We start from the raw sequence: 27,624 nt of genomic DNA on the forward strand, positions 1-27,624 counted from the left end.
AGATGGGGGAAGTGAGTTGCCCATTCCCTAGCTCACACTTGCCTCCCCAGGGTGAGACAAAGGGGCAGAGGTTGTGATAGGTGATAAGAGTAAAATCCAGAGGGCTCTGAGGAACAAGTGCTGCTTCAGACCTGGTGGGAGAACATGTTGGACAGTTAGTGCGGCACCAGTGCCCCCCAGGACAGTAGCCACTCATGATGGGATGGCCTGGACTTCGTTGCCTAACCAGCGAGAGCGCAGGACATGAGTCAGGCCCACAGAACACAGCCTTGACCATGGTCCTGCTCATAGCTCCCCACCCCTGTAGCCTGGGTCTCCTCACCTGGACACTGCATGTGGCCCCTGAATGGCTCTCCTGGGCTGGCGAGCAGCTCCTGCTGTCTCTGAATCTATGCCTTCCCCACTCTGCCCATGCCAGTCTACTTCTCACTGAGGAAGCTGAGGGATGAGACTGAGCAGTCCTTTTGGGAAGCAGGACCACCCTAGCTGAAGGACCAACCCTGTGACTTTTCACTTTCAAAATGAATCAGGGAAAATTACCTCCTGAGCAAACCCACTGCTGTTCTTAGTTTCCAGATGGGTGCCAAAAGCTTGAGATATTATGTGGCTGTGGAAATCAGTTGCAAATGTGAAAACTGATTACAATTTGCAAGTGTTTCAAGTTTTATTCAAACCCATAGCTAATAATTAAACTGGGAGCAGTGAAAGGGGAGAGGGCTCCTCACAGGTGAGGCCAGTGGGGCCTTGGAGGCACCTGCTTGTCATGTGGTCTCATGCCAGGGTTGAGGCGCCAATCAATACAAGTGTCTCCAAGAGGCCATTTCATCAAACCCAAAACCAAAGCCCCCACCCCAACTGACTGCATATAGTTGAGTTTCCTGTGTTATTTGAAAATGTCTCAAGGATTTTTTTTTTTTTTTTTTTGCGGTACGCGGGCCTCTCACTGTTGTGGCCTCTCCCGTTGCAGAGCACAGGCTCCGGACGCGCAGGCTCAGCGGCCATGGCTCACAGGCCCAGCCGCTCCGCAGCATGTGGGATCTTCCCAGACCGCGTACGAACCCGTGTCCCCTGCATCGGCAGGCGGACTCTCAACCACTGCGCCACCAGGGAAGCCCTCAAGGATTGACTTTTGTTTTTTCCTCTCTCCTAAAATTTGTGTGTGTGCTAATTTGGGGCCTCCAGAGAAGATCACTTGTGGAAACCAGTACCTGCCACTTCCCATCTCACTCCCCTCTCTCTACAGTTTCCTGTTTCTGCCTTTAAAAGGAACAGGACTGACTTTGTGCCATCAGTGCAGGCTTTGAGGCTCTGAACAGCTGAGCACAGTAAGAAACAAGATGGTAGGGGTCTCCCAGCCTATGACCAGTATGTTTGCTGTAAGCATCTTTGCTGCAAGCATTTCAGTCACACAACTAATTGGCTGTATGGCAATTGTGCCATAAAAGATAAAGTAACTAATTCACAGCAGTCTTTGAGAGCATTATCGATTCTTTAGCTAATTTAGATATGGCAGCTTGTTCTCTAATGCTTTCTTTACCAAACTTATGCAATATTAGAAGTCGGAGGGAAAAGAAGAATCTAGGACCTCCTATCCCTCACAAAAATAAATGGTTACGTGATTCCTGATGAGCATAAGTTTCTTGAAAATGGTGAAACGTTCTTGCTGTTTGATAGCGGAGTACATGATGTAACCAGAATTTTGGCATTTGGCACAGATCTTGCTTAGATGATCTGGTTAAATATAAGAACTGGACATGTGATGGAACATTTAAATGTAGTCCAGATATGTACTACCAGTTATACACAAGAAATATATTGATAAGAAATAGCATCCTTCATCTGTTATTTTACTTCCAGAAAAACCTTAAGAGACAACAGATTATTTTATATCATAAAGAACTTACAACTGACATTAGATCCTGAATCCCTAATGACTGACTTTGAGAAAGGAAGTATCATCACTTCCTCTAAGTTATACCCAAATACAACTATAACCATGAATCTACACACATTTTAATTGTATTAAAATATTTTTAGTATTTTGATTTTTCCACAATAAAATCTTTTAAAGATTTTGTCATTAATTTTTCATGTTTCATTATGCCATTTTTGTCTTTTTCATTATGCCCTTTTTATTTTTTATGGCAAAAATACCCAGAACCCTCCCAGCCACAACCCTAGGCTCAGTTTTGGCCACCAGCAGCAGTGGCATGTGAAGAGCTCAGGCCATGCTTGAGTTTGGGGCTGAGGAGGGAAGTAAGTTGCCCTCCAGGACAGACAATGCTGGACAACTTTATGTGAAACCTCAAAGGGAACACACCCACCTGGGCAGGTGACTACAAAGCCCTGCAGTCTGTTCTCCTATGGTCTGCAAGCTAAGGACATGTCTGAATTTTCAAATGGTTGAACGAAGAAAATCAAAACAAGAATAACATTTCAGGACACATGACATATATGAAATTCTAATCTCACAGGTAGTTTTACTGGAACACAGCATGGCCATTTGTTCACAACAGACACCATATGGCTTGAAAGATGAAGTATTTTCTACCTGACCCTTATATAGAAACAAAACAAACAAAAGGATCAGCCATTTTTGATGAAATGTCAAAGCAGTTTCATTTCAGCTCAATATTGGTCTCACAGCTGCATCAGACGTGGGTCTTGTATTCTGCCCACCTCTACAGAGTGTAAAACTGAGCTCGAAGTGTTACATGTTTTAGGAAGTACAAACACCTTAGGGGGTGACAACAAACTAACATAATCCCCTCATAATTCCCTCAGTCACAGGCTAAACAGCGGCAAATAGAGTTTGGTACTCATGTGGGTGAGCCTGACCCCACACATAAACCCAATGTCAATGTTAGAGGACATACTCCACATCAGGAAAGTAAAAAACAAAACAGGAGACACAATGGGTCCTGATCCAAACACCAGCGATGATGATGCCAACAGGCTCAGTGTGCCCTTTCTGCCACTCTCCAGAGGGTCTACTCACCTGATGGGATCCACTTGGTTCTAACCATCATGGCACTTACCACCTGGGCTGCCTGAGGATGGCAGGAGAGATCACCAGCCTACCTGCTCATCTCCTTCCCCTGGTACTGCTTCTAGGAGCATCATGATATCTGTTCCCCCTCGTGTCCTTCCCACGTCTGAAGTGTGGAGACAGAGTCAGTGCACCATAAGTTGAGGGAGCAATGGGAGGTGGAATTAGTGCACGTGGGGTGGGGAATCAGTGTGCCGTGGGAATCAATGCCTGGTGTTATACGGTTCCTGGCAATTTTGTTTCAGCCTTGGTGACTAACAGTTTGGCACATGGATTTTCTGCTACTGGAAGGGGTTAAGGTTAAAAAAGTTAACTCTAGGGCCAAGGTTAAAAAAAATAGCATAAAATGGCCCTTAATGGCCTTTTTTTTTTTTTTACACTGTAAGTCTCCACATAGACAGACCATAGTCTCTATCAATTTAACTATTCATGGGAGAGAAAAGGCCTGGAGAATAATCCTCTAACAGTACAATGTCTTCTGTACCACACACCTTCATGCCCAGAGTGTCTGGGCTTTATGCATCCCTAGGTGATGGATTAGGAGAGCGTGAGGCCCAGAGAGCCCAGGGCTTGCTCCTGGCGAGGGATCACCAAGAGTCCTGGCCCCCTGCTTTCCAGAGGCCTGTTAGCAGCCGAGGTGTGTATAGCCCTGATGCCACATGAGTGCTGGGTGGTATCTGTTTTCAGGACAAGCAGAGGCTGGCTGGCTGCTGGAGGCTGCACTGGGAACTCTTGAGCAGTGCCCACCTGGATTCAGAAGAGCATGATGAATGGGACAGATTCGTTTTCATTTCAGCTGTTCAGGGCTCTCTAGAGCTAGATGTAGAGAGAGAGCAGGTCTAGTGGCAGTAAGTCACCTGGCCTGTGGATCTTCCCCTTCTGCTCATTAGAAACATCTGGGTAATGTATATACCCTCAGAGATTCTGACTGAGGGGTCTGGGGTCAGTGCACGCGTGTGTGCGTGTGTGTTTGTATCTTCTGAGTTCCTGGCATGAGCCCAGTGTGTGGCCACGGTGAGAACCACATACTCTACCTCAGGGGAACTCACTCTTCATGGGCTGCTGTGAGAAGCTACAGTATTTGGGCGCAGCCTGCCCACCTGCACTTGCCCTGTGCCCAGGGCACGAGCTGCCTTTCCTCCAGCATTCCTCCAAGTTCCCTAGGGATGTGATCCAGCTGCCGCTGCCTCTAGGCATGAGCTCTCAATAACTGTCCTTGTTGACACATCTTCACACCTGCCGTGTCCTCCCCGACCTCCCTGTCATCAAGCACTAGAAGGGGCTGCATGGGGCTCAGACCCCCTGGAATGACCATGAGCTCCAAGAGCTCCATCACTTGATGTGCCAGGAAAGGTCAAGAGCAAACTGCTCACATGCTGCATTAGCGTGAGAAACCTTGACAGAACAGATCCACCTGTCATTTTGGAGGTTAGTAAGTACGAACCAAGTAAGACAAACAGAGACTAGGAATATAATATACCAAATTGCAAAACAGGAAAGAACTGAAAGACCCCTATGAACATTACTTTCTAAAAGTGCTACTTTCCATGTCTTTTTGGAATGGGTCAGCTATGACAAGGCTGGGCATCCCTAGGTGACCCAAAATTCATACTCACTGGGAACCTCTGAATGTGACCTTATCTGGAAATGGGGTCTCTGTAGATGTCATCAAGGTAAGGATCTCAAGATAAGATGACCTTGGATTAGGATGGATCCTTATAAGAGAGAGGAGAGGGAGATTTGAGACACAGAAACACAGGAAGATGGCCACATGACGATGGAGGCAGAGATTGGGGTGATGTGGCCATAAGCTCAGGGATACATAGAGGTACCAGCAACTAGAAGTGGCAGGAATGATCCTCTCCTAGAATCTCCAGAAGGAGCACAGCCTGCCTACACCTCGATCCTGGACTTCTGGCCTCCGGAAGTGCATTCCTATTGTTGTAAGCCTCTTGTTCGTGGTACTTTGTTGGGGCAGCCCCAGGAAACTTACACTGCATCTGTGAATTAATTCTTAAAACGATCCAGGACTTAGTATGCAAGTGGAGTGGTGCAGCAAGGCAGCACAGGGCTTGCGAGCGCCATCCCAGGAGGGCTGTAGGAAAGGTGCTTCAAAGTAACATCTCTACAAGGTCTAAATGAGCCTCTCTGTGCAAGGTTCTTTGGGATGCTATTTCAAAGCAGTCTGGAGGTGGCTTGTTGTGAGAATCGGGGGAGGTCACCCACTTCTCTACTTTCCTCTTGTCTCCCCATGAGGGGCTCTCCCAGGGACACACTAAGATACCCAAAACCAAGCAAAAAGCAGCATCAATGCATAGCTTCAAAAAATATTCTAAAGCTAGCATTTCTCTTTTGTTTCCGGGTAGAAATGGGGCAAAAAAGCAAAAATTAACACTTTTTAAAATAGGTGCAGTATGTACTATTTTCATGTTTGACTAAAAACTGAGCAGTGAAAATATTTCAGGTGCTTATAGGATGACCTTGAGGTATACTAGACTCAGCTTTGGTTCGAAATTATAATACAACCAAAAAGAAACTGACCTGTTCACCAAAGAAAATTGGAACAAAGTGAAGGCAGTGGGGTCTGTGCTGAGCAGCCCATGTAGGAAAGGCAGGCTCAGACCTGAATGTGATCCTGGAGAAGAGATTTTGCTGACATAGGATATGCCTAGAGTGTTCAGATAGGCAGAGGGTTAGAAATAAGTAGATTTCTTTCACAGAGACTTAAACCAACCTTTTTATGCTTATCAAGAATGGAAAAAGGATGAAAATGCAGCTAGTTGTGCCACTGGAGACCTGGGATTGTGGCCAAGCAAAGTGGTCCCTGAGTGCTGGGTGCAGCCCACCCTCAGAATGAAGAGCCGCCTTGCTGTCGTGGCCACCTCAATAGGGCTCAGCCCATGTTTGAATGCGTGTGTGCTCCTGACTCCACAAGCAGCCCGAGAGGGCCTTGGGAGGAAGCGGCTCGCTGTATTTGCAGGCAGAACTCCTCTCCTTCAGCTGCACTTTCAGCTCCCTGCAAGGGAATCCCTTGGTGGAAGCCACAATCACCCCAAGCTAAGCTGCTCACAGCTGTCAACACCAGCCCTTCACCCTGAGGCAGCTGTGCACCTCCTGGGGCAGGGCGCTTGGAATGACTTCCTGGGGTCTTCATCTCAAAGGAAGCATGCAGGAGTTGAGAACAACGTACTCAGAGAAGTGATTCTCAACAAAAGCAGTCACCTCTATGCTTTCTTGTCCTTCTAGGTCAGTTTTTTCACTCGTCGATTATGCTTGTCAATGGTTAAGGTTGTCCGGTCCACAGCTGCAGTGATGCCATCCAAGGCCTCATCCTGTCTCTCTAGCTCTGATTCGGCATCCAACGCGAGATCTTTTAGTTTCCTCAGGATCTGCAAGGGAAGCACAAATGATAAGAGGGGTGCCTTTTCTTATACTCTCAAAAACAGACAATATTTCTTTCCGTTATTTTTACAGTACTTAAGAAAATTTGTAAGTCAATGGGAATGATGAACACTCTGAGCAGAGCCAGAGCTTGCAGCTCTGACCCTGGGTTTGGGTCTCAGCTCTGCCACTTTCTGGCACTGACCTTCAGCGAGGTAGAGCTGTTGGAAGATGATGTATTTGCTCTCTGGCCCTGCTCCAAGCCATAAGCAAGGAGACTGACCACACAGCCCCAGGAGATGCACCCCTGCGGCACTGCTGTTTCCAACCCACGGTTTGCTGTTTCACCAACCCTGACAGCCTTGCTGGGAATGTTACCACATCCACGTGGAATTCCTGCAAACAGTAGCAGCACAGGGCAGAACCAGGGATCTGGATCCTACAACTCAGATCTGAGTTCCAGCTCTCACCCAATCATTGTTTTCATTACCTTTCTGCATCCAAGTGCCTAACTGCAGACTGAAGCTGGAAAAACAAAATTTAAGAAGAAAGGCAAAACACTTTTTTGTCTGTATGTTTGAAATATTTCACATACAAATACAAAAGGCAGAACAAAACACAGCACAAATAACCCAAGGTGATGAAGCAGTTACACAACATAACCCCGTGGGCCTACTGAGAAAAACTGGGAGACGGCAGGGTTCTGTGGAGAGGCAAAAAGGATATCTGTGGGCGCAGACACGTGGAGGACACTCAGAAATGCCATAAACACACAGTGATGCCACAGGGGAGGATGGCGCCCACAGCGTGGAGGGCTGCTCCAGCATGGCTAGACCAAGGGAGCCGACCAGGCTGGATGGCAGCTCCTCGTCCCCATTTCTGTGACTCATGTCATACTTCATACAGTTTCATTAACTAGTTAAGAGCAGCACTGTATTACAATTCTATTGGGACTAGTTGCATTGTGAAATGTACTTTAATTACATACTTACTGAACCTTGGTTTAAAAATTTAATATCCCCAAGCCGAAACAAAAAGTAATGATTTTTAAGAGAAATCTTAATGACCAACTACTTGCAATAAATGTTAATACCTCTTTTCTTTTAGGGAAAGTTTCAGATCATTGGTTAGGTCAATAAAAAGGAACTGCAGAATCTGAATTATTAAGATGAGCCCTTGGTGCCCTGCTTACTAACTCCCAGTGGATGAACCTGCCTACAGATCCATTCAAAGTCCTTTATCACACAGGGATGGATGTTACTAGTGAAGAGCCTGGGTGACCACCTCAGAGGACCCCAAGTGCAATCTACTGATAATATATCATACTCCACACTGAAATCCTGCCCCCTGCTCCCAGAGGTCCCACCAGGTGACACAGGCAAGAAAGCTCTAGGTTCCACAGGAGGCCTGGGACAATCCTGAGCAGTGCTACTGCCGGGAAAGGAGGCCACACCTCAAGGAGAGTAAACTGTACCCGTGTGGTGTCTCAGAAGGTATAATAGTACCCGTGAGGTCAAATGGAAGCAGCTCTGTGCTTAGAATCAAAAGGAATGCCTGACCACCTGGCCCAGCACCCACTGCCCGGGAGAACTGCTTCATCTGATTAACAAGAAACAGTAAAGGCAGGGAGATGGCCAGGAGGATAATAAGATCAACTCCTGCCCTAAGAATGGTGAGGCTCAAATGAGATCACAAATGTGAACAAGCTGTGAAAACCATAAAGTGCTATGTAAGGTGCCGCCGCCAAGTCTTAGAACACTCAGACTGAAGGAGCCCAGCAAAGCACCCCCACTTTTGGAGGGGGATGTGGAGATGAGGTGAGCTGGGGTCATCCGCAGTCATCCGCAAGTTAGTGACAGAGGTGGGATTCACCCCCACATCTCTCTTTGAACAAAGCATCATCGCTGGGATCTTCGTCATGAGAAAGAATAAATCTAGATCCAAGTTAGCTGTCTCAGACACCACCTTTCTGCACCTTCTGGGAGCTGGTGGAAACTCCATCAGTTGAGTCACTTGAAAAACTGGACGGAGCTCTGGAAAGTACACTGTGGGGTCAGTCAGCTCTGGAGGGGATGGGCTGGATGACCTAATACAGGAGGTCTTTTCCATCTCTCATTTCTATGATCTCATATGGCTGAGGCCCAGAGAGCATAATAAAAAAGTCACCACTCATCACTATGTTAGGCAGGTCCTTCCATGCTGTTCTCTCTGGTCAACTATTCCTTCCTCATTACCTCCATTTTAGTGTGATAATAAGGCCGTTCTACCAGGAACTTGCATAAAATGTCCCCTTTGTCACACACCTGCATCTGATTTGACACCCTCGAGGAGGGTGTCAAATCTCTCTCCTATGTTGAGTGATCAGCCCGCACAGACCTTGCGGCTCTCTTTGCTACCTCTACATCCTTGTCAATCATATCAAAATGTGGTCAAGTTTATTTTCAATTGAACTGTCTTTCAGGACCACCAGATTCTGAACTGTAAACAATCAGTGTTTGCACGTGCACTGATGGCAGGAGATGGGCTTTCAGCAAGGCAGCCATGTATTCCCTTTAGTGCACACAGATAGTCAACTGTCCTGTTCTGTTCCGATAATTACAGTGCACATAGAAAACCAGGAAACAGAACTTAGAGGAGAAAATAAAATTCCTCCAAAATTCAAATGCAAATTACTGCCTATCAGATAAGCACTGCTGATAATATTGTGTGGCCTTTTCATCTTGCTTTCTCATCCCAACATCTGTACACTTTCAGAGAAAAGAAAAACTGCGGATTAAAGTATATATATATATACATATATATATATATATATATATATATATACACACATGGTTTTGTTTTCTGTTTTCTCATCCTCCAGTATCCTAAATAAGGATAGGAGTTATGAGACCCCTGCAATGTGCCCTAACTATTCCCTGTTGATCCTCGATCTAACTCTGTTTCACAGATGAGGTTGAGAAGGGTGAGTGACTTGCTCAAGCTCTTGGGGTCCAGCTCCCAGAGCAGCCCTGACATGACCGTTGCGTGGACAATAGATGTCATGGCCATGACTCAGAGGTCACATCACTGAGACACTGAAAGAAATTGCCTAAGACCCTTAAAAAATGGCAGAAGGGCTCCCACCAGGAATAGGCAGTCCATTCACACACCCCAGAACCTGTGCCAGCTCTTAGAGCCCTGAGCAACTGTGGCAAGATGTCCAGTTAGGGGAGAGCCATACCTGTAATTTCAAATTTTCTAATAAAAAGTAAATAGTATAATTAATTTTAATAATGTATTTTATTTAAACCCATCAACCCAAAACATTAGCATTTCAACATGAAGTCAATAGAAACAATTATTAATGAGATATTCTATATTCTTTTTTTATATGAAGTCCTAGCAAGCTAGTATGAACTTGGACCAACTGCTTTTTTTTAATAAATTTATTTTTTTTATTTATTTATTTTTGGCTGTGTTGGGTCGTCATTGCTGCATACAGGCTTTCTCTAGTTGTGGCAAGCGGGGACTACTCTTCATTGTGGTGTGCGGGCTTCTCACTGCGGTCGCTTCTCTCGTTGCAGAGCACAGGTTCTAGGTGCGCGGGCTTCAGTAGTTGTGGCAGGCAGGCTCAGTAGTTGTGGCTCACGGGCTCTAGAGTACAGGCTCAGTAGTTGTGGTGCACGGGCTTAGTTGCTCTGCAGCATGTGGGATCCTCCCGGACCAGGGCTCGAACCTGTGTCCCCTGCATTAGCAGGCAGATTCTTAACCACTGTGCCACCAGGGAAGTCACAGACCAACTGCTTTTTAAGTGCTCAGTAGCCAGTGGCTACTGTGCCAGGTAGCACAGGACCACATCACCACATGATAGCACTTCCACCAAGGGCCACTTTGTGTGACTGACCTTATGTGTCCTACGTTTCCATGGCCATCTTTCTCTAGAGAATGAATCAACTGCCTCTTTCCAAAATGAAACAGTGGCAAAAGCAAGAACACCAACATTCCTGAGTCTACACTTAATAAGCACAGTAATAAAAGGCACATACAACTTATTTTGTAAGAACTGCTGACATGCCTACAAAAGTTGAGCATTTTACTGAGTGTACAGTCCAAATAAAGGCTGGTTCCTGTTGAATTTCATTTGGAAAAAGCTTCACTGAGATGATGGCCTTAAAAATAGCACCCATTCTATGCAGCTTGTTGAGAACCTTGGTTGGTCTGCCAAAACTGCACTTGAAATTAATTAATACCACAAAAATATAAACGAGATCTTTACAGCTACTAAGTCTGCAAAGAAAATTACTGAGTAAACTTTCAAACTACTAGTACCACTGGAATATTGGTCCAGTGTCTTTTTCCTTTAAGAAAGGGACTGAAGTAATTAAATGGCATCGTGTGCATTCCATATAACATGGGATGGAAAGAATGGAGAATATGAAGTCTGGCCAAACCTTAAAAACAGTTGTTACTTCTGTGGCCCAGGATGACAAGCTGTCTAGTCATCAATGTATGATGTTGCCAGCCTCTGGAATATCAACTGGCCTCTCAGATGAGACTTCACTGGGCTCTGAGTCAAAGACCAGGGTCAAAATGGACTTTTCCCCAAGTTTCTGCTCCACTAATAAATAAACCCAGCAGCCAGCCATCTTTCCAGCCACATTTGTACCTACACAGAAATTACCTGATTAACAGTACATTGAGTTGTAGGAGAAACTAACTCCAAAGAAATATATAATGCACATAACCACAAGTTAAGACATAGAAACATACATGCCAATACCTCTGGGAGCAGTATCTTGGAAATAAAACCCACAGAAACACTCAGTGCTCTTCAGCTCAGGGGTCACAGGCGCTCAACAAAGCCAGAGCAGGAGGCTTGGTTCCCCATAGGCAGGATGCTGGGCTCACTCACAGCGTCAGTAACCGGCAAGGGGGATAGCCGAGATGACTCAGGCAGGAAGTGGGAGGCACCACGTGGTCCCCAGGGCAGAGAAGAAGTTATTGTCCTCTCTGGAAGAGGAAGACCTTCTGCTTTGGTCACATGCTACAGTGACCTCCATCTCTGCAATACCACAGACCTCAGAAAGGTGGCACAGACACCGTCTGGGTTGATATAAGAGCTGATATGGAGACATTTTAGCCTTCCAACCATTTCCATTTTGTTTATAAAAACAGAAAATAAATTATGGAAAAATAGCTCATCCAGTAGAGGAGGTTCACTTATCAAAACAGATGTATTTAACTGTATGCCTCATGCCAGCTATCAAGGTGTGCAAGTCTGGGAATCAGAGGCCCCAAGCTCTGCTGTAAGCTGTGCCCCCAAGGGGGTCCTGAAACAACCAAGCTTGTGCTTTCACTGTGTAAGGACATGGTACATACAAGTACGGGCCTTAATATTTCTAAAATGTCTACAGTATGCTAGTTGTTGCCTCAACTTATAGTCTGAAAAAAATGTTTTGCTCTACCTCATGACAGAACTCCAGGATTTAGAGTATTAGTATATTAATATTAAGCACCTAAAGTGAGTTAGTATTGGCTAGACTGTTTGCCTTGATCTTGTTATTAAACTGACCACTGAAAAACTGAATTTTCTTGCAGTGAGAAACTAGCAACCATTTAAGAATAGAGCTGGGATAAATCAAGTTGTCTGCAATTCTACCAGTTGGGGTAGAACATGCTGTAAAGAAGGTAAAGAGGGAAAAATTGGCTCCCTCTCAGCCAAAGCTCTGGAGGCTGTAAAGAATATCCTAAGCTGCAACCTGTCACATTCAGCACTCACAGACCACCCCCCACATCCCACCCTGTCCTCTGCGCTGCATTCCTTGAGGACCTGAGGATGCTCTGTGGGTGAACAGGGGCAGCACAGGGTTCTCTTTTAAGGAGTTCCCCCACCACGGTGCTCCCTTCCTCACGACCCCCTCTCAGGGCAGAGGGTGGATGAGCACAAACCTGCCTAGGCACCATGGCTGTGTCTGTATAGCAAGACTCACAGCTGAGTCTTCAGGGATCTATTAGCCCTCACTTGAAGTCTGCTGACTGGCCTCCAGTTACAAATGGCCCCAATGGCCCACAGCAAAGATGGCCCCTGTAACTCAAGGTCTGGGCAGGGAAAGCACCTCCCAGGACTAGAGAGGGGTCCTGAGAGCCAAGCTGCTATCAGAGCTTCCCATGATAAGAACCACGTTTTTAAGAGAGCAATGGAATCCCTACCAAGTGAAATGCTCAATAAACTGAAGATTCATCTTACATGCGGAAGTAAATGCCTCAGCAGGGACATTCTCAGAATATGAAACAGACAGAAAATGCATTAAGTTTGGGGCTCTTCAGAGTTGACTAGGTCAAAGACAGTTGGGGTCCCACTGATACATTTATTTAGAACTCAATGTGTGCTAGAATTCTGCTCCATATAGTACAGGCCTCATCCTCACTTCAAACCCATGCAAGCCTTAAGGCAGGACCCTGTTGTGTAAAAAGTGATAATAGTACTTTTTCAGGGAAATGTGAAGCCTGCTGAAGGCCACATGGCTAACATGGCAAAGGTACTTATTGGCTACGAGAAACCATGTTTCCAACAATCAGTCCCCAGCCCTATGCCACAGATGGGATGGACAGACATATGCTGCCCAAGGCCACACAGCCTACTCAACACTGTGTTCATGCATACAGTCCAATTTCACATTTAAAAACTGCACAAAACCAACTTCCCAGCCTGAACCCAAAAACCGTCTAATACTTGTTAACTATTTTTAAAAGTTAATAAAAAGATGTTGGTAATGTATAAGGCACCCAGATAGTAGATCAATAAGGAAACAGAAGACTTGAACAACACTATAGACCATCTGGACCCAACAGACATAAACGAAATACTCCATCCGAATCAGCAGAACCCACATTCTTCTCAAGTGCACACAGAACATCCTCCAGGACAGACCACATGGTAGGCCTCAAAATAAACCTCAAACTTAAGATTGAAGTAATAGAAAGTACCTTCACAGTGAAATGAAACTGGAAATCTGGACAACTAAAAAAGTCACAAGTATGTAGAAATCAAACAACACACTTAAACAACCAGTGGGTCAAAGAGGGAAATTAGTAAATTCTTTGAGACAAATGAAAACAAAACCACAACATACTAAAATACTAGCAAACTGAATCCAAGTAGGATTTATCTCAGAATACAAGGGTGGTTCACCCTTAGAAAATCAATTAATGCAATATACCACATTATTAGAACAGAGAGGAAAAAAACACAATCAACTCAATTGATGAAGAAATGGCCACGACAAACCCAACACCCTTTCACGATAAAAATTCAGAAAACTGGGACTAGAAGAGAACTTCAACATGATAAAAGGCACCTAACCTATCCTTCTGAAACTATTCCAAAAAACTGCAGAGGAAGGAATATCCCCAAACTAATTCTATGAGGCCACCATCACCCTGATACCAAAACCAGACAAAGATACCACAAAAGAAAATTACAGACCAATATCACTGATGAACATAGACGCAAAAATCCTCAACAAAATACTAGCAAACTGAATCCAACAATACATTAAAGGGATCATGCACCATGATCAAGTGGAATTTATCCCAGGGATGCAAGGATTTTTCACTGCCTCAAATCAATCAGTGTGATACACCAAATCAACAAATTGAAGAATAAAAACCATATGATCATCTCAATAGATGCAGAAAAAGTTTTTGACAAAATTCAACACGCATTCATGATAAAACTCTCCAGGAAGTGGGCATAGAGGGAACAAACCTCAACATAATAGAGGCTATATATGACAAACCTACAGCTAACATCATACACACAGTGAAAAGCTGAAAGCATTTTCTCTAAGATCAGGAAAAAGACAAAGATGTCCACTCTCGCCACTCTTACTGAACATAGTTTTGGAAGTCCTAGCCATAGCAATCAAAGAAGAAAAAGAAATAGAAGGAATCGGGCTTCCCTGGTGGCGCAGTGGTTGAGAGTCCGCCTGCCAATGCAGGGGATGTGGGTTCATGCCCCGGTCCAGGAGGATCCCGTGTGCCGCGGAGCGGCTGGGCCCGTGAGCCATGGCCGCTGAGCCTGCGTGTCCGGAGCCTGTGCTCCGCAAGAGGAGAGGTCACATCAGTGAGAGGCCTGCGTACCGCAAAGAAAAAAAAAAAGAAATAGAAGGAATCCAAATTAGAAAAGAATAAGTAAAACTGTCACTGTTTGCAGATCAGATAATACTATACATAACAAATCCTAAACAGCTACCAGAAAATTACTAGTGCTCATCAATGAATTTGGTAAAGTTTCAGGTTACAAAATACACAAAAATCTCTTGCATTCCTATACACTAACAACGAAAGATCAGAAAGAGAAATTAAGGAAACAATCCCATTTATCATCATATCAAAAAGAATAAAATACCTAGGAATAAACCTACCTAAGGAGACAAAAGACCTGTACTCTGAAAACTATATGACACTGATGAAAGAAATCAAAGATGATACAAACAGAAAGATATACCATGTTCTTGGATTGGAAGAATCAATATTGTCAAAATGACTATACTACCCTAGGCAACCTGCAGATTCAATGCAATCCCTATCAAATTACCAACGGCATTTTTCACAGAACTAGAACAAAATATTTTACAATTTGTATGGAAACACAAAAGACCCCAAATAGCCAAAGCAATCCTGAGAAAGAAAAATGGAGCTGGAGGAATCAGGCTCCCTGACTTCAGACTATACTACAAAGCTACAGTCATCAAAACAGTATGGTACTGGCACAAAAAGAGAAATATAGACCGATGCGTGAACAGGACAGAAAACCCAGAACTAAACCCACACACCTATGGTCAATTAATCTATGACAAAGGAAACAAGACTCTACAATGCAGAGAAGAGAGTCTCTTCAGTAAATGGTGCTGGGAAAACTGGTCAGCTACATGTGAAATCAGAACATTATTTAACACCATACACAAAAATAACTCAGAAAACATAGGCAGAACACTGTTTGACATAAATTGCAGCAATATCTTTTTTGAGCCGTCTCCTAGAATAATGGGAAAAAAACCAAAAATAAACAAATGGGACCTAATGAAACTCAAAAGTTTTTGCACAACAAAGGAAACCATAGACAAAACAAAAAAAACCCACAGAATGGGAGAAAATATTTGCAAACAATGTGACTGACAAGGAATTAGTCTCCAAAATTTACAAACAACAGCTCATGTGGCTCAATATCAAAAAAAAAATCAAAAACCCAATCCAAAAATGGACGGAAGATCTAAATAGACATTTCCCAAAGAAGACATACAGATGGCCAAGAGGCACATGAAAAGATGCTCAACATCACTAATTATTAGAGAAATGTAAATCAAAACTACAGTGAGGTATCACCTCACACTGGTCAGAATGGCCATCATTAAAAAATCTACAAACAATAATGCTGGAGAGTGTGTGGAGAAAAGGGAACCCTCCTACACTGTTAGTGGGAACGTAAATTGCTACAACCACTATGGAGAACAGTATGGAGGTTCCTTAAAAAACTAAAAATAGAGCTACCATATGATCCAGCAATCTCACTCCTGGGCATATATCTGGAGAAAACCATAATTTAAAAGATACATGCACACCATTCATTGCAGAACTATTTACAATAGTCAGGATGTGGAAGCAACCTAAATGTCCATCGACAGAGGAATGGATAAAGAAGATGTGGTACAATGAAATGAAATATTACTATGAAATAATACAATGAAATATTACTCAGCCATTGCAAAGAATGAAATAATGCCATTTGCAGCAACATGGATGAACCTGGAGATTATTATACTAAGTGAAGTAAGTCAGACAGAGAAAGACAAATATCATTCGATATCGCTTATATGCAGAACCCCCCCCCCCAAAATGATAAAAGGAACTTATTTACAAAACAGAAACAGACTCACACACTTAGAGAATGAACTTATAGTTACCAGAGGGGAAGGGTGGGAGGGAGAGATAGACTGGGAGTTTGGGATTGACATGTACACACTACTATATTTAAAATAGATAACCAACAAACCCCTACTATATAGCACAGGGAACTCTGCTCAAAATTCTCTAATAATCTAAATGGGAAAAGAATTTATAAAAGAATAGATACATGTATATGTATAACTGAATCACTTTGCTGTACACCTGAGACTAATACAATATTATTAATCAACTATACTCCAGTATAAAATAAAAATTAAAAAAAGAAAATAGTAGACATAACTTGAATATATGATAGACAGATGGGAATCATAATGAAATATAAATGGAATACAATGGAGCAGATAAATGAAATGTTGAAAACATTTGTAATGATTAGAAATAGAAAAGCCTGTAATAAAGTAAAAACTTAAAACACTTTTAAAATAAAGGGGGGGCTTATGAAAAATTCAGCTAATAGGATACTCAATGGGGAAAGACTGAAAGCCCTAAGATCAGAAAAAGACAAGAATGCCTACTTTCACCACTGCTACACAGTACCGTTATGCACTGGAAGTCCTAGACAGAGCAAGTAGGCAAGAAAAAGAAATAAAAGGTATCCAAACTGGAAAAGAAGAAGTAAAACTATCTCTATTTTCATATGACATGACCCTATATATATAGAATATCCCAAAGAATCCACAAGAAAACTAGAAGAACTAATTAACAAATTTAGCAAAGTTACGGTATACAAGAGCAACACACAAAAATCAGTTGTGTTTCTATACAGCAGCAATGAAGAATCAGAAAAAGAAATTAAGAAAATAATCCCATTTATAATAGCATCCAAAAGAATAAAATACCTAGGAAAAAAGAACCATGCAGGTGAAAGACTAAAAATTATAAAATCATGCTGGAATAAAGACTACCTAAATAAATAAAAGACATCTTGTGTTCCTAGACTGGAAGACAATATTGGCAAGAGGGCAATACTCCTCAAAGTGATATACAGATTCAATGTAATCCCTATCAAATTTCCAACAGCCCCCCTACTCGGAAATGGAAAAGCTAATCCTCAAATTCATATAGAATTGCAAGGGACCCTGAATAGTAAAAACAAGTTGAAAAAGAAGAATGAAATTAAATTCATACTTCCCAATTTTAAACGTTACCCAAAGTTATAGTAATAAAAACAGCTTGGTACTGGCATAAGAATAGACTAATGGAATAAAGAGTCCTCAGATCAACAGATTTTTGACAAGGGTGCCAAGTCTACTCAATGGAGAAAGGATAGTCTGTTCAACAAGTGGTGCTGGGACAACTAGACAGCCACATGCAAAAGAATGAAGTTGGACCCTTACCTCCAACACTTACCTCCTTATCTATTCTATTTGATAGTTAGAATAATTTTAAAATTTTCAAAAAAGAAAATAAGTGTTGGCAGGGATGTGGAAAAACTGGAATCCTCATACATTGCTGGTGAGAGTGTAAAATGGTGTAGCTGCTAAGGAGATAATTTGGCAGCTCATCAAAAAGTTAAACACAGAATTATCCTATAACCAAGCAATTCTACTCTTAGGTATATGTCCAAAAGAACTGAAAGGTGGAAATAATCCAAGTGTCCATCGGTGATGAATGGATAAACCAAGTATGTTTTAACCATACAACAGAATATTATTCACCTATAAAAAGGAAAGAAGTACCAATTCATGCTACAAGATGGATCAGCCTTGAAAACATTATGCTAAGTGAAAAAAGCCAGATGCAAAAGGATTACACTTATAGGAGGTTCCCAGAATAGGCAAATTCATAGAGACAGAGAGAAGATTAGAGGTTACCAGGGACTGGGGGGAGGCAAAATGTGGAGTTACTGCTTCATGGTAACAGAGTTTCTGTTGTAAACGAGCTTTGAAAATAAAATAGATAGTGATGGTTGCACAATATTTTGAATGTAATTAATGATATTAAATTATACACTTAAAATAGTTAAAATGGCAAGATTTTATTCTATATATTTTACCACAATAAAAAACATGGTTATAATATATGAAACCTTCCATAGCCAAGCACTCAATAACAATATAATCAAACACTTGATTTTAAGACTTGAGGTTCATTTGAAAGCTGACCAAGAGCACAGGAAAATGTTCCAAAGGGGGAACAAGTCATCCTCCCAGTCTAAATGCCTGAGCATCTGTTTCTTGCTCCTTGGCATTCTACCTTCTGCACAGCCAAGCAGCTGCTCTAGAATTTGTTCGCTGAGATGCTGGTACATTCTGGAATCCTGCCCTTGGCACAGTATCTTAGAGTTCCTTATTTGGCAGCTTCCTCCCTGTCCACAGTTCCCAGGGGCAGTGGAAGGGACAGAATACACCCCCAAGATTCAGCTGCATGGGTATTTGGACCTGAAGGGCAGATGCCACCTCCATGCAACTCATGTTTACACCATGGCCTCTATGTGAGGGAGGTCCGGTGTGCCCACATAGCCTTCTCTGTCAACTGCAGAGGACACACAGCCACACGCTTTGACAGGTCCTCCCACTCCGAACAACCACTGCCACAGACAACATGGGCCTCTGCTAGAGTGGTGACCACATCCAACATAATGGGAGTTCTGAAGGCTGCTGTGGAGAAGAGCTGGTTGTCCCAGGCAATTACAGAAGGCAGCAGTGGGAGGCACATGAAACCACAGCAGGCAGGGCTGGGCTAGCGGTGGGGGCACCGCGTGTCTGTCTCCTGTCTGTCAAAGTAATGCTCATCGTTACCAGTGACCTAGTTAACCAACAGAGCAGACAGGAAAACCATGAACGAATATTTAAAAGTAAGGCGTGACATTTTTCTGTAACTCAGCTTTCATTTCATTGCGGTGGATTCTACATTAGACGGTAGATACTGGAATACGCTACAAGTCAGTGCCCTTTTCAGAGCTGGAGACTGAGGACAGGGAAGCAAACCAGCCTTCCCAGGACTACAGAGCTGACAGGGAGGGGCTGGGACCAGCGCCAGGATGCCAGGTTCCTAGGCCAGGGCTCATCCTAAGACACATGACCTCTTATTGAAATGTCCACTGTGTGTGGACATCAAAAGTTACTAGGTATGTTTTCCTGGTTACCAAGGTTCTTCTTATGGTTTAACGTTTAGAAGTGACATAGGATATGATGTCAGAAACATTTATTAATAATTCACAATTAGAGTAACACATATTTAAATAAACGGCCTAGCTCATTGCTAATATCCAGGCTGGTATCAAAGCCACAAATAAAAACACTAACCATCTAACTGTGCCCCATAATTAACGAATGAAATGATACAGCCTGAAAGATTCAGAAGGCAGCAGAGGACAACAGGAGAACCTGAGGAGAATGGGTAAAAATCTGAAATTATCTCATGACTCCTTGCTTAAAAACTTCAATGATTCCAAACTGCTTACAGGACAAAGCCCAGACTAAATGAAGGTATTGATAAGTGGACATGTCCAGCTCTCTGTCCCCAGACCCCTCCACAGAGCTCACTCCAACAAGGTGTCTGCACACCGTCCCAGCACTGTTCGGTGGTCCTATAGCTGGAGTGCATTGCCCTTGCCTTTCTACTTTTGAGGGCCCACCAGTTTAGCCATCCCCTCCTTCCTAAGCAGTATCAGTTCTGGAATCTGCATTCCAGAAGTGTGGTCTAGTCCATTGCCACAACTGATGAGAAGCATCATGGATATCACCCCTTGCTCATTATCTCATGACTTTGTCCTGACAATTATCCAAGGAAACCCAGATCTGTTGTCTTCTCCAAATAACTCACTGAAGCCACAGCTAAATAATTCACTGATTCAGACATTTAGTTTAGGCTGAAGAACACTTGCTAAACACAATTCTTTTACATAGATTAGGTATGCAAGAAATGACAGATTTTTTTTTTTTTTTCCCTGACTAGTAGGAGAGGAGACAGATGAATTGGGACAAATTTAAATAACTGGGAACAAAGTACAGAGGAAAAGACCAGAATGGTGGAGTTACTGAAGATGAAATGTATTCTATAATTTCTAAAACAAGAAAATAAGATTATTTTATAATAAACCATAATGGAAAAGAATGTGAAAATGAATATATGTATCTGTTAAAAAAAAAAAAAGAAAAGAAGGACATTAATTTCTTAAGATAGTTTCACAGCAAGTAGAGAACCACAGCATCCTTTCCGGCCTAGAATTATTTCAGGAAAGATCCAGTGAATTGCCAGTGCAGATACATGTGGAACTTGGCTCTGCTAAGCAACACAGAGACAAAAGCCCTGGGCCTCACTCATCTCCCCAGCACAGGCATCCGCAGGGCTGCCTTTTCAATAAACTCTTCTCCTCACGCCAGCTGACTAGCTAGGTTTTCCAGTAAACGAACTTTCTGACTGAACTGAATTAATCACCTCAGTTTTTAATTTTTGTGTTTTGCATTTACTGTTTATAAAGATACCACATACAGTAGGCAGACTAAATGCCGAATATAATCAAACAGAAAGTTCAAAACTATGACCTAAAAGCTTGCCATGAATCCACACTCTGTGCATCCCTCTTTATTGGAAATGATGAGAACATCCAGTGCAGGTCTTCCTTCATTGCTGTTCCCAGTGCCAGGGCTGTTGCAGAGCCTGATAAACCATGAGACCAGACCTGGGTCAGCTTTTCATTCTGATTCCTTCTTGGTGAAAGAGGGAGGTGGGATGAAAAAACACCAAACGCAGGACAAGACAGAGAAGTGCAGATTAAGAAGTTATGAAGAAACTTTATGTAAAACTGCAATGTCCTCAGGACAGAGCCATGCTGCTTTTTTTTTTATCACTTCCAAATGTTGTATCAAATATATGGTAGCCACAGACTTAGTAACGAAAGAGCAGGAGTTCTGAGGCAGGAAAGGTTAGCACATCAGACACTGGAAATGATTTGAGGGACTCTGCCAAACCCATCTGAGGGACTCTGATTCCTCTCCCAGCCTCCTCCACCACGTGCCCTCCCACAGCGGATGGTGGACGGCCACAGCTACGCAGCAGATGGGGCCTAACCACAGCCCACATGCCCGCTCCAGGGGCCCAGCACAGAGGGAGCTGGCACACTGCACTAAGCACGGCTGCTCCCTGAGGAAATCACGGCAAATCCTCTCTCTAGCACCCCAACTGCAGTTTAAGTCACCAAAACCCATTTCCACGTAATGACTTTAATAGCATCTGCAACAGAAACCACAGATGAATGGAGGGAGATTTTCTTGCATTTTCGTTTTCCCCAGAAATTTAACTCATTCCTACCTATGCTTGAGCTTCAACTACACAGCTCAGAATTCTTCTCTAAATATGAAACATGTGTTTTACCTCAAAAGGACAATCTCTTATGAAATTAGGTTCTCCCTGCAGGGAAGGAGAATGAGGCAGCTAACTAGCACAAAGCCCTGCCCCTCCTGTGGGTGGGTCTTCCCAGCCTAACTGCTCAGGGATCACCGTGTCCTCTGCCCCCAAGCCAGCCTCCTGATTCATGACCATGGCATCTGCTGTTCCCAGCATGGACGCCACAGGGCTCACTAAGACTTGTTGATGACAGTCAGGACCAACCACATAAGAAACACACTTTCATGGGAAAGAATGGTGACCTCAGTGGTCACTGAGGAATTTTATTCTACTCACAGCTGTTGGTGCATTCATCCTGACCTCTCCCATTCTATCACAGCTCTTAGGGGAAGGGCACATTGTATATACATGGTAGTAGCGATTGGTTATTTGAAATTGCAAGGGCCCTCTCAAACTACATGGCCACCACTAGAATTAACAGATAAAATTCCTACATTTCCCATGTCCTACAAAACCCATGTTCTTGCTTCAGCCTCAACACAACTGTGGGACATAGAAGATCATCTCAGCCACAGACACCTTCATTGGAGGATGGGAGAGGAGGGTCTCAGATCCTACCAGCCTGAGGCCTATATGCAATCTTACCCACTTTCATGAGAACAGGTTAAGTTTGCCTTTATAGTATGAGGGTTTCTCAAGCCCCAAGGCAGACAAGATCTGCAGTGTTCTGGAGTCACTAAGCCTATCAAAAGAAGTGATTAGTAACCTGCAGAATTTCCTAGTTGCAGCTAGAAAGTGGCATGTCTCTGTGTCATTACTTAAAGTGATTAAAAGTTAGACCAGAAGGAAAAAGTGACAAATCATGTATATTTAAAATATCCCATAGCAAAAGATGAACACTTTTTTCCCAAAATGGAAAAGGCTGAGCTTAAAGGAGTCTATGCCTATGTAGACACACAGAACAAAATTATTTAAAAACAGGTTTAAAAGACATACAGTCTCTTGTATGCCTTGATGTTAAGTGTGGGATGCCACCAATGAAACAGTCTCTCCAAAATGGAGCCTGAATCTGATGGAGCCTCTAGAGGTACAAACTGACCTACAAGAGTACCAGGGCAGAGAGCAGGCAGTTCACCACCTGCTGGGAGCTGGGGAAACCAAGTCAGGAAGATACAAGCTGCAAAATCTTGACAGAGGAACAATTTAGGTTTTTCATCAAATAAACTTCAAAGGAAAAAGATGACAGAGGAAAGAAAGCTATGCATTAAAGGCACTTCACTAAATGCAACACACGGGCCTCATGAGGATCCTGATCTGAATAAACATGTAACACATTTTCCTAAATGAGGTAACTAGGGAAATGTGAGCACTGGCTTGATGTCTGATGATACCAAGGAATTTACTTTTTACTTTTTTAAGGTGAGTATGGTATTGTGCTGATTTTTTAAAACAGTTCTTATCTTTTAAAGCTACATACTGAAATATTTATGAATGAAATGATATAACGTCTAGGTATTTGCTACATAATTATTAAAAAAGGAAAAAGAAAAGGCCACTGTGTTGTCCAGCATTAACACAGGAAGATAAGTTGCAAGTATTTCTATCAAACATTGTTTAAATTTCAACTTCCTGGACAAAAAGTGGCAAGCCTCCGCAAGAACCTGTGTTGAGCACTTGAGAGCAAGTGCCCTCAACTGTACATGCCCAGGTAGTGCACACACAGATGGCACACACATACAGGTGCTGCACACGTGTGCACACAGTACACACGCCACACATGCATACATGTACGTGTACAGAGCCCACCTGGACACACACATCGTGCACATACACAGCCTACATGTGCATCTGAGCCCATATATACAGACATACACACACATATAACAGACATAGGCAGCTGCCAAGACCACTGTGTGTGCACAGGAATGCTATGTGTGTCTGCATGCCACAAAACGCAAGGACTCAGAATGGGCACCGCCCTTCCTCAAGCTATAGGGAGCCGAGCAAATCAGGTGGATGTCCCAGCATTTCCGTGCAGGTGACAGACAAGCATAAATCAGTGGAGAGTTGTTTTTAGACAAGAAAGAGAAGTGAGTTGCCTGCAGGGGAGGACATGACACTACGAATGCATGTTACCTGTCTCAGTTCCTGGCTGTCCCCCTCGGAAATTAACGGTTCGCTCATCTGTAGCTGAAGTGGCCTCCCTTCCTGGTTCCCTGAGGAGGGCTCACAGTGCATGGCTCGGTCCAAAAGCCCAGATGCTGAAATGGAAAGTCAAACAGAGTGGCATCTTCTAGAAGGTGTGAACAACGCAAGGGCATTCAGAACTTTACAAAAAGTGTTTAAGACCGTCAGAGCTCTTTGGGTTGACGAAGTGTTTTCCCAGGCATTTACTGGTTTAGAGCTTCTGTGTTTGCGGGAGCGGTGAGTCCACCTCTCTGAACCTCTGCTGAGCTGACTGCATGTGGGACCCACCTGAGCCTTGCCTTCTACCCCAATCCAGGGCTGCTTCCTTACCCCACACTGATCAGAGTGTGCAACACTGTAAATACTCAGGATCTAGTTCTATAACTGGCTTTTAGAAGAAAGATGCTTTATCCAGGAGTGATTTTTTTCTTTTTGAGAGGACAACAGATTGGAGTATGAAACATAATACTTGTTGAGCCCTGGTGAAATGTACATGAAATACACTACTAGGAACTGCATTACCATCTGATTACCCCACAAAACACTGTGGTTCTAGAGAGCACATGAAATGGTCAGCTAGTCAGGTCAAGCAAAGTTGAATGTGGAGCTGTACTGAGGTAGGGGTGAGCCAGACTGCTGCACGTGGCAAGGCGTTGCTCAGGGGTGTTTCCATTCACACATCTATGCCTGGGTAGTCTTGCTAAGAAGCAGAAGAGCAGCTTGGCAAGGAACAGTGTAAATCCTTTATTTAAAGAGCTGCCTCCATCTGCAACCCTGGCACTGTAAGGCCCAGATAAGAGCATAGCTTAGAGTCTGTCACCTGCTTTTCTCCATAATACAGCCCACCTCAGATGTGTCAGTATAGCCATGTTTATTTATTAGGATGCTGGAAAGCATTCTGGGGTGAGAACCAGCAGTGTGGATTCCAGCACCAACTCCTTTGAGCAGATTTCTCTGTTTCAGCAAAATGGGAGGGCAAAAGCAGGACACCCCACTTCCTTCCTAGGACCCTAGTGGCAGTCAGCAGAGCTGCCTTTCATCCGAGCAGCCTGGAGCAACTGATAAATGCATTGTTAGGAAAGGAAATCCATCTTGGGGTAAAGGTCTTGCTGGGCCTGAACAGCAGGAACCCAGGTGGTGAATCCAGGACACACCAACTGCACAAGCCCCTCCTCCCCAGGGAGAGACCAGCCACCTCCAACAGGTACACAAACATCCCCTTATTCTTATTTCTCAAAAAATTTCTTACAAATTAACACTCCCTGAGATTACCTAGCTGAGCAAAGAAGACGTGATGACAAGAAAGCATGTTCCTTGGGATCCTAGAGAGGAAAAGGGTCTTGGCCAGATGGAGTGAGTTCAGGAACCAGTTGATGCGAAGCAAAACCTGCATGAAGGCAAGACCCGAGGGTTCCACACTGTGTGCCTGAGCCCTCCCCAGGCCCATCTCCACTGGGAAGGAGGCCCTCTGTGAGAGTCTTCGTGCCCTTTAACTGTGCACCACTATGCGAAGTGCTTCCTACACAGAACTGCTACACCCGTACAAGCACCTTGGAGGTCTGAAAAAGTTTCACAAGACAAAAACCTTAGTACACACCATGTACTCAGATGTGCTTTTCTATTCTATTATTTATATAAAAGCTGGTTGCAACCAACCAAATTGATTTCACAACCTGTGTCCTGGAATCTCCAAAGTGCCACTACTTCAACATCCTAAGGGCTTATTAATTAGCACAGAACTTTCCATAGCATACAACTCACTGTCGGTTGGTCTTACATGATCTAAATGTCACTAACATGTTACATAATGAAAAGCACTTTTCTAAAACAGCAATAGAACACCATCAGAGCTAAACTAGACAACAGAGGACATGTTTTACTAGATATTATTAGCCTAAAGGAAAGGCCAACTAACACACCTGACGTTAAAACATTATCAGTGATAACATGATGGCAAAGCACACTTCACTTGTCTATGTTAACAGTGGTTCTATGGCCTAATGGGTGGAAGCAAACTCCCCATTCAGCCTACACCCTCCTCCTTCCTAGTCTGCTCCTGATCCTGCAGACTCCTGTTCCAGCCACCCCGGCACCCTGGCCCCAGCATGCTATTCCTGCCCACCTTGCCCCTGCTCTGCACATGTCATGCAGACAGATGTCCCCTAGTCCAAGTTTGGAGACATGTTCTCCACTCAGCCCTTCCATTAGCAGCAATCTTCCCTCATCTGTCCTGGTACCATTCAGTTTACACACCTTTGACAGTCACTTGCTTGGTACTGCACTGCTATTTACCTTTTTCAGCATCTTTTCAAACTGGGATCTCCCCAGCTAACTTCTCTGAGAGCACGGCCCATGTCTAATTCACACTTGTGCCCAGCACTGTGCTCCTGCACTGTCACTCTGGTTTCCATTTCAACACCTACAGCTGTATTACAGTTAGAGACATACTATTTTTGAATGTTTAACAAATGGGATTACTTAAACAACCAGAAAACCAAAACTGAGGATTTTTCTTCCTGGAACATACTAATAAGAGATGTTTTTCACAACGAGCTGGGGGATCAGCAGGATCCTGCCTAATACAAAACTTGGCCACCCCCGTGAACTTTGTGTTGAGACTTGGGTTGCTGACTCAGTTACTTCAATGCTTTGAAATATCTTCTGAAAAAATTAATTTAGTTCAGTATAAGATGGTTTTTGTCTCAAAAGTCATTAGTTATCTCAGTTAAACAAAATAATCACAAATTGTTCAAGCTACATGCTACCTTACAGATGATTCCACTTTCCAAGTACAAGGAGGCATCGAGGGAAACCCTGAGTAAGGACTGCGCTGGCAGGGGCAGCACTGGGACGCCAGTCTCCTTTGTGCATCAGACATAGACTCCTGACATCATTGCAAGTTCAGACCAAAGACTACCAGGGCCTGATCTGGAAGCAGAAAAACCGCTCCAAGCCTGTCCAGCCTTGAGCAAATCTTTCTCCCTGTCTCTGGGCCCCGTACGCCTCACTGATGACACAGGAAAATGCCTACTCTACCCAGGGATGGATACAGCAGCTTATATAACTGGGGTGGGAAGCCCTTTCAGAAAAAAAACACAAAACGCCCCATGTCCTCAATACAACAGGAAGTGTAACAGAGAGAAAACTGAAATGGAGAGAGACAGCAGTCTCAACTGACTCATGGGTCCTTGGAAGGGATCAAGTGGGTGAGGGCCAAGCAGCTCTCTGGGGGTCTGTCGATAGTCAGGGGGTCACCATGTCCTAATAAACTAATAACATGGGGCTTGTCTGAAGTCAGTGCAGTGCTTGTGTCCTAGTGAACACATGGAGGGGTCTGTTGGTGGTCAACCTGATACCCATATCTAGTGACCACATGAAGTCTGTTGGTGGTCAGCATGGTGCTGTGTCCCAGGGTCAGAACTTTACTATTTCAAAAGATGATCTTAAATTAATGACCCTATGCAGAGACTTCAATGCCTCAGAAGTTTATTTATCATTACACAGAGATGCGCCTGCCTTCTGGTTACCTGGGCCTGTCCTGGGTGCTGGAGATGGGGTGAGAAAAGACAGACTTGTGTCTGATTCTGGAGCACACATCCCAGTGTGGGAAGTTGAAAAGCAAACCAGAGGGTACCAGCACCAGAGGGCAAGTGCTAAGCAAGATTTCTATAGGATCAGTGAATGGGAAACTAGTCCTCTTAAATTAGGTGGTCAGAGAAGGCCCCTCTCAGAAGGCGACAGTTCGCAAACAGTGAAAACAAAAATCA

General features: G+C 43.7%; 1 protein-coding gene across 4 annotated transcripts in view; it reads right to left on the reverse strand.

Annotated features, from left to right (window-relative positions):
- SNAP47 (synaptosome associated protein 47) overlaps positions 1–27,624 on the reverse strand; it is a 72,857-nt gene that overhangs the window by 6,308 nt on the left and 38,925 nt on the right. The window contains exons 3-4 of one of the 4 annotated variants that reach the window (XM_060008211.1): positions 23,807–23,931; positions 6,272–6,438 (exon numbers count right to left, since the gene is read on the reverse strand). In XM_060008211.1, coding sequence (XP_059864194.1) covers positions 6,292–6,438; positions 23,807–23,931 — 272 coding nt within the window. In that variant the 3' untranslated portion in view covers positions 6,272–6,291. Of the gene's footprint in view, positions 1–1,799; positions 6,439–13,498; positions 14,544–23,806; positions 23,932–27,624 lie in introns of those variants that run through there. The other 3 variants (XM_060008213.1, XM_060008215.1, XM_060008216.1) reach the window with 3 other exon arrangements.

This window comes from Delphinus delphis, chromosome 3, assembly GCF_949987515.2.
Source record: "Delphinus delphis chromosome 3, mDelDel1.2, whole genome shotgun sequence".
Classification (NCBI taxonomy): Eukaryota; Metazoa; Chordata; class Mammalia; order Artiodactyla; family Delphinidae; genus Delphinus; species Delphinus delphis.